Genomic DNA, 8,175 nt, shown 5'->3' on the forward strand with positions numbered 1-8,175 from the left:
TTCCAGAAATGGTGCATGCATGAAGAGAGCTTTGCTCCATATGAAGGAAGGGGATGTACTTTGAACTCTCTATCCCTTTGCTTGCGGAGCACTCATCCCCTCATATTGCTCTTCCCCTACGCTTCTGTGCAGACACTTTAAGCAACTGTTGTGCCAAGCTCCATGGAAGGAGAGTATTTGCTGTCGTATCTGCAGCCGCCCAGGAGATGCAGAGCAGCAGCGTGCATCCAGTGGGCAATTGGCAGAAAGGAAGCAGTTAATTAGCCTTTTTTATGCCAATGTCAATATGTTTCTGTTACAATCATGGGTCTGTGGTGGTACCCTCCGGTGGCTAATTTACATTAAATTTCTGGTGTGTGTTGAGCTTTAAATGACATCCTGGGTAGCCTAGTGAAAAAGGTTGTCAATGGCTTTTATACAAAAGATTGGAAATTCAGCCCCTGTCAGGACTGTACTTTCAGCAACAACACAAAAATATTAATACCTGTCTTTCTCTCTCTGTTAATAAACAAATCCTTATCACTCTTTTTTCCCATTAAACAAAAGAAATGGTGCAAAGAATTTAAGACATACAAAGCCAAGATGTGCTATTTATAAAAATAGCCAAGGCAGATAAAGAGTGATTTATGATACTCATAGAAGACCTTTCAGCCAGCTAGGTCACATGATATTTTGCAAACTGTGAGTGTCTGTGTGTGTTGTGAGATAATGAAAAAAGTGTAACTTTTTCCAGAAGTAACTAAGAGTAAGGCACATCACTACACCAATAGTTTAACAACTCTGCATAGTAATTTCAAGGAGTCGGAGGACAACAGAACAGCAGAGAAAATAAATGTACTGTAGTCAGGTGGGTCTTGAAGCAGCACTAAAACCTTTACTTCAGTGAGCACTGATGTGTTATGTTAGTAATGATGAATGTCTGGCACTTTGGGTGTTCCCTGTGTTGAGCTTTGGCTACCCAGAAGTCGAGCTGCACCGATTTACGCTGACCTGAGCATCTGGCCAATTCTGCATTAAGTTTATTCAGACTAAATGAATTCCTGAAAAACACAACCTATAGCTGTTTTGGCAGAAGAGGGAAAGTTTTACTGGAGATGATTCTCTTGCTGTCCTTACCCCTCTTTCTGTTCACTACACAGCATTCCTAGAAATGAATCACAGTAGTTTAACTCTTTCCTGTGGTGCCTCACCTCACTGATCTTTGTGTCAAGATGTGATCCCAGCTGAAAGAAGCAGCAGTTTCTGTTGTAAGGAGCTTTGTCATTGAATGTTTCCACTTGAAACGTGGTAAGCCTCTTTCACCATGGGCCCTCCACTCTGAATGTGATGGTTAGAAATACAAAGATTGGTGGTTAGAAGTCCAAAGATGATGGATGGGCCTGCTGTCACTTCTCCATGTTTCAGTTTTCTTCTGGCATTGGAGAGGTGCCAGCCTCTGCCCCAAGTGCTCTTCTTTCACTGTAAATTAAGAATCTTGTATCACTGGTTGTGTTACAGCTCCTGCTGCTCTGCACCCCTGCCCTTTGCAGATGCTCCTGTTTCCTCACTCTGTGAGCTTCCCCAGAGCATCACTTACGTTTGGAAGGATGTCTTCAAATTGTACCTCTGCTTCTGCATCGCTATGTTGCTGTTCTGCAGGGTCAGGGCCCTTTATAGCCACAGAAGACTGTAGGAGCTTTGGCTTTTCTATGCCAGGGTGATCCAGGAGCCACCTGTAGGGGGTACATCCTCTCTCTGTTCCTACTTTGGGTGAGATGACAGTATAGGAAACCTCTCATCTTCCTGAAATTGGAAGGCTTAATGCCTTCAGTGCTTTCAAGACCCTTGTTCCATTCCTGCTGTGAGCCAGACATGAGATTTTCACTTGCAGGTTGCTGCATCCTGCATTTCATTGATGCTGGTTAGCAATATCTGCTGTGCATAGTGTGATTAAACACACCCATTCTGCAGATTGAATAACTAGGACAGAGTAAGGCTAGATGGTTTTTTCCAAAGATGTATGGCAATCAATTGCTGAAAGGAGGACCTGAGAATCCAGACTCTGTTCCTGTAATTGCTGGACTGACTCATGATTGGAGAGATGTGAGGTCGTTTAGGAAGCAGCAATGTTTGATGATTGCTTTCTGGTCAAATAACACAGCTAAAGAACTCTGCTTACCATATAAACTAGAACAAAAAGGAATGAGACATGAGCTGAGCGTCTTTCACAGAGGTTGAAGTGTGGCTTCATTCAAATCCTTGGTGTCTGTAGTGAACAGTGTGAATGCATCTGTTTCCATATGGTAACTTAATGTGCTGCTAGTAATGACGAAGATGCAGAAGACAAGTAGAGGCTTATAAGGATCCTGTGATCATTAATACTCATTTAGTCCAGAGAAACAGCTGATACATCTGCTTTTTGTGTAAGGTATTTGAAAGATATGTCTGTCTTTTGTCCTAAGAGATATAATCCTGACAGAATTAAAGGTGACAGATGATCAGTTGAGCTATTGATCTGTTGATTGATCAAGCTATCACATGAATACTTATATGACCTCATAAATAAAGCGTGTGAACTTCTACTAAGGTATTAAAAGTGAAATAATTTTAATAATCTTTTTTTTTCCCATTCCACAGACTGTGCATGTATATGTATCTGAGTATATTGCAGCAGGTAAAGGCAGGACTTGCAATTTCACAGAGAAAAAGGCAGTTACAGAGATGCGTTTTGTGTTCAGCTCTGAATGCAGGTGAACCTGCACTTTTAATGAATATGTGAGTGAAGGCTATAGTGTGTAAAAGTTGTATCCTGTGAGCTTCCCACTGCTAGTCAGTGGTGTAATTGCTTATGTGCAGTACAGTTATCTTGGAGGTTACAGTAAGGTCCCTTGAGTAGCTACTGCCAGTACCATGAGAAAAAAACAAACACTTGAGCAGGGGACAGAAAAATTGAATTGGCCTCAGCCTTAATGAGGAGTCTTTGATGTGCACAGTGACCTGATATAGCTAATAATAAGTAAGCAGGTTCATTTTACATGCACTGAAGCTTCTTCTAGTTATGTAGATGGATAACTAAGCACAACTAGTTGTCACAGTCAAATATTGACGTCGTGGATACCTGAACCGTAACAGCCAGATACATCTGATGAGACGGGATGTAATCCTTATAGTGGCAACAGGGTATAGGTTACATTTTTCCTGACTTCATTATTTTGATATTCAGTGACTCTAAGATATACAAAATGCATATTTTAAAATCCAGGTTGGTTCTCAATTTTGTCCCCTGCCAGCAGGGAGAGAGGGCAGTGAAGCGGGTGAATGGCTGGGGGACAGGAAGGCAAGGCTACCTTTTGAGGAGGTGGACTGTGAGATTGTGTGGGTTTAATTTGTTGGCAGAAGACTTGCAGTGTTAGCGGAAGAAAGGTCTTTGATGTGTTTCCTTCCTTCTGCAAGCCTATGTTGAAAAAGCTGGGAACAATACTATTTATTTTAGTTGTAAGGAAGATAATACTCCTTGGAGTCATCTGCATTTCATAGTGTGTGGTTTTATCACAAGTACCAGCAGCCTGGGTAGGAGGAGTGAACCCAAAGGAGCTGTGGAGGTGGAAGAAAAAATTAACCAGAGTGACCATCTGTGTTTGATCTGAGGGGAAGGATGCTGGGCCATTTTGGAGTGGTTAAAATAAGCAGTGGTAGGATTTCTCTAGTCCTGATTGTCTAAAATATATAAGTAAGGCAAGTTTTATAGAGAGATAATATCTTTTATTATATCAACTGGTACAGCTGGAAAAAACAAACAGCTTGTCTCTCTATTTCTTCCAGCTATATCAGTTGGTCTAATAAAAGATATTATCTTTCTCCATAAACATTGTTTCAAAGATGACCCTGTAGACTCCTGCAACCTTTCATAGGACAACATAACCCAGAAGAACGGCGGTGCACTTTGCCTGCCCTTCATCCCACAGTGCAGCAGGTCCTGTCCTCAGACTGTGCGTTGGTCCAAAGGTGACCAAACGGCATCCAGCACCCCGACACGAGTTTGCATTTGTGCCAGGTTCTCAACTGACTGGCTTGGAAAAGGGAGGCTGGTAGCTTGAGAGGTTGCTGGTGTGCAGTATGGTTTCTGTAGTACCCAGTTGCCTAATGGTTCATCTGAGTTTTTTCAGTCAGTAAACCAGATATCCATCATGTCTGCTGGGAGAGACCGCTACTATGTTCTCTGTTCCCATCCAGCTAGGAGGAGAAGTCACAGACGGTGACTATGGTTAGCCACTCTCTTTTGAACTAGTCTGTGAAGGTGTTGCGGGTGTGACAACTACTTGCAATAGCACTTTCCAGCTCCTGGAGCTGAAAGGTGGCAGCCCAGGTTTATAAAGGGTTTATGAATAAAAAGTTAAGCAGGGAAATGCTTCTCCTGCACTTTTGTCTGGATGTCACAGGCTTCTAAAGGAGCTAATAGGAACAGCCTCTGATAAAGTAAAGACGTTTTCAAAGGAAATTCAAACATCTATTTGGGGAGTGCCTTTGATCTATCATCTTGTACACTCTGATAGAAATATTTGACCTTAGATTTCTCATAGACAGTTTCTGGATCTCTAAATAGTTTATTTCTTCAGCTACATCCTAGACTGAATCCCACAAAAGAACCATGCAATGTCAGGCTGAAGAGGGACTGAGTGTGTCAAAATGGGGGTAGAATTTCCCTACAAACAGGGAAGTTAAAAGGGTCTAGTCAGGGTAAAAATCATGAGGCTACTAACACACCACAGAGCTGTTCCAGCAAATAATTTGTCTCTGTATTTAAAGTAATAATAAACCAAATTTACTTACTTCGTTACTTAAAACAACCTTAGAAGATTAAAACTGAAGATTAAAATGATAGTTTTAATTTGTCAGTATTCATATTGTTTGACCACAATGCAGTTTCCTCTGTTAATAAGGTGCTAGTTATTTTCACTTTTGCCTATATAGTCATTTTCTGCTCAGTTTCAATTTTAGATTGTATGCAGCATCACAGAGATGCAATCACCAGAGCAGATTGTTAGTTTATATTTAAAATGTCTCCACTGTTATGTTTCTGTTTTAAATTAACATATAACCCCATGGAAACAATTCTCTTGGGCTTCAGCATTGTAAAAGTCCTGTAGAAGTGAAATTGTAGAAGTGTGACTTCCAAAATTCTATTAATTTGGGAAATAATTTGTTTCCTAATAAGCTCCAATATTGTCAGTAAATAAAACTCAACAGTTATGCCACCGCAACTCAAGAGGAAATGTTAAGGTTTTCTTTGTACGTTGAAAATTTACAAAGCATCCATTTCAATTTACTTAACAAAACATTTTACTTTTATTAAATGCATTACAAAGGTTCTAGGCAGTTTTGAGATCAATACAGACAACTGCACAAATACTCGAGATGCCACCCCTGCTTGCAACGAGGCATCACTGGGAGCAGACTGGAATTAACTGTCCAGTATGAGAGCTTAGAAGTGACTAACAACCTTCACCTTTACTTGACCCCAAATATTTCTAGCCATTGGGAACAAAACTTTATGGATAAACTCCAGTTTAGACCATGTGTATATATTTTAGAATTCATTAATGAGTGACGTACATTTTGCAATATTGCAGTGTTGAGTGTAGTGTGACAGATGTGTACTGAAGCAAAGGTTGTTCCTTATTCCTCTCATCTTGGCAAAAAGTTGCATGTTAGACAAAGGACTGATATAATCTAATTGTCAGGATTTAACTGGCTTTCGGGAGTGATGAATACGTGGAAAAAATATCTCGTGTACAAAAGTAAGTTCAGGATGTAAACCTGGTTGCCTTTTCTCTTCTGTTGGAATAAATTAAAAATAGCTTAATGGAAAGCACGGGAGTCTCACACTTATTGTGTTAATGCAAGATGAAGATAAAATTCATTATTTCAAAAAAAAATTAATTGTTTCGAACAACATATTTAGCAAATATGATATTCTAGGACCATTTTCCTACTGCAAGAAGGACAATTTTGGTTCTACCATACATGATCCTGTGGGATTTTTGAGGGTGTACATTGTACTGAGACATTGCAGATTGAATGGCAGGGGACTAAAATGACATAGACTTGGTGATCCATGCTCAATTTTAGAATATCCATTAACTGTCTACTCTTTGCTAGAAATTTGCAGAATTAATGTGTTTTACATGTGCAGGTAAAGATTAGAGGTCAAGAAACTGTTAAAAGGACTGGCTACATTTGTGAAAAAGTATAGACATTGATAATTTGGGAGCAATCAGGACTGAAAGATTTACAAACAGAAGGTGTGAACAGTCAGGTACATCTCCGTGGATGCTGAAATCTGCTTGAGAAGTTGCCCTGGGAAAGTGCTAGAAGGATGCACCAATTTATCTCCATGTGGAAGAAGTGCCAAAAGTACTTCTGTTGCACATAATTTTGAGTAGAGCTGGGTAAAAAAAAACTCTATCAAGGGCTTGCTTTGATGTGAAATTTGGTTTTGGCCTAAACTAGGTTTTTGTTTCTGTTTCCAGAAAATATACACTTCCTTACAAGATTATATCCATGTTTACAAATCATTAACCAAAACCAAGAACATGTAGACAAGCATTTAATCCAAACCTAATTTTTTTAAGTTTTGGTTTTTTTTCATGAAAGTTTGCATTACTTGTAGAAGTTTCTGATGAGAAGAATACAATTTTTTTTTTTTTTTTTTTTTTGGTAATTAAAAGTGTGCATAGGAAAAAACTCAAGCAAACCATGTTTTAGCCTCCTGCAGTGTTGTAGAGCTTGGAGGTTAAAGAACTCAGTGAGGAGCTTTACCTTGATCTGAGCAATGTGTCTGTGGGACACCACAGTTGTGGGAGTTTTTGAAGGCTTGGTGTATGGGGGAAGAGCCAGGCTGTGTCAGTAGACTCTGTGTGGATATGCTGCTGAGGTATGAAAAAAAATCAGCATCTTCTGAGAATGCTATTTCAAACCTTCTGCATTGCTGACACTCTAGTCTGGGCAGCGCTGTCTGGGTAAATGAGCATGAATGTGTTGATTCCCACCTGGATTTCAGCGTGGTAACCAAGACACTGAAATAACCAAGAGACAAGATGCTAAGGTCTTTTTTGTCTGCCTTCTTACTTTTCTTCATACAACAGAGTTGGTAGGACTAACTAACAGCACCAGGTCCGGATATGGGGATTTTATATGGTCGCTACAACTGTCTCACTATCAAGGGTCTTAGTTTGAGGTCGTCCTATCTCAGGTCATCCACAAGATTAAAAGTATGGAATCAGACCCAACCAAGACTTATTTTCAAAGCTTATGTTACAGAGGTTGTTGGTACTGTTCAATGTCCTGTGTTTGGTCCTTTGAGTCTGCAAGAACATAGCTGGGTATACGGAGCTCATGTTACCCTCTTCCTCCCACAGGTTTTCAGGATCAAGACTGTGAAAGGACTGCTTGAGAGGCAGAGAAGGGCTGGTTGGAAGATCAGGCTTCATTTCCCAAGGTCTTGGGGTTGAACTTCAGCCAAGGGAATGTTTTCTGTATCAATTAGATTGTTTTGATTATTGGTTATGAATACAATCCATTGAGTTTTTGCAAAAATTTTGTTTTGCTGAGCCATTATGTTGAGCATGCAGACAAGACCAGCAGGAAGGACAAGTTGCACATTGTAGTTACAATCATGACAAACCTCTGTGGGCTATGGTTTGAATTTAGGTCCGTTTCCATGTCTTGCAGGGGGACATGGAGTATGTTTTTTGCCTGTACCCTTGTCTGATAGTCTGTGGCATGCTTGCAAGAGACATAGTGTGAGTCTTGCAGACCTGGGAAGGAACGTAGAACTTCATGCCTGATTTGATGCATTTCCAGTTTCTGCCAGCAGTCTGTTGTGAACTATGACAGTGCTGTGTAGAAACCTCATCACACAATGGGCCAGTTCACTCCTATATACATCACTTTCTGCTTTCCAGCAAGCTGATGGCTGCGTGGCACATCACCTGGAGTCCTCCTGTAACATGTGACATTCAGGGACCATACCAAGTTTAGAAAATCCAGGTATAGACTTGCTTGCTGATGTTAGCCTACTTCTTAAACAAAGTAGGTCGATACAGTTACAGGCAACCCCAACCTGCTGAGAGCTTTAAGTCATTGCTATTGATAGGTAAATGCAGTAAGGGTTGGTAGGCCTTGATCTTACTAAGT

General features: G+C 40.4%; 1 protein-coding gene across 1 annotated transcript in view; it reads left to right on the forward strand.

Annotated features, from left to right (window-relative positions):
- Positions 1–7,518, forward strand: part of LOC104476507 (transmembrane protein 178B-like) — a 135,948-nt gene extending 128,430 nt beyond the window's left edge. Inside the window, exon 3 of the mRNA XM_086762556.1 lies at positions 7,398–7,518. Coding sequence (XP_086618682.1) covers positions 7,398–7,432 — 35 coding nt within the window. The 3' untranslated portion in view covers positions 7,433–7,518. The remainder of the gene's footprint in view (positions 1–7,397) is intronic.
- Positions 7,519–8,175: the final 657 nt, after the last annotated feature.

Source organism: Chlamydotis macqueenii, chromosome 1 (genome assembly GCF_036417535.1).
Source record: "Chlamydotis macqueenii isolate bChlMac1 chromosome 1, bChlMac1.mat, whole genome shotgun sequence".
In the NCBI taxonomy this organism is placed as follows: Eukaryota; Metazoa; Chordata; class Aves; order Otidiformes; family Otididae; genus Chlamydotis; species Chlamydotis macqueenii.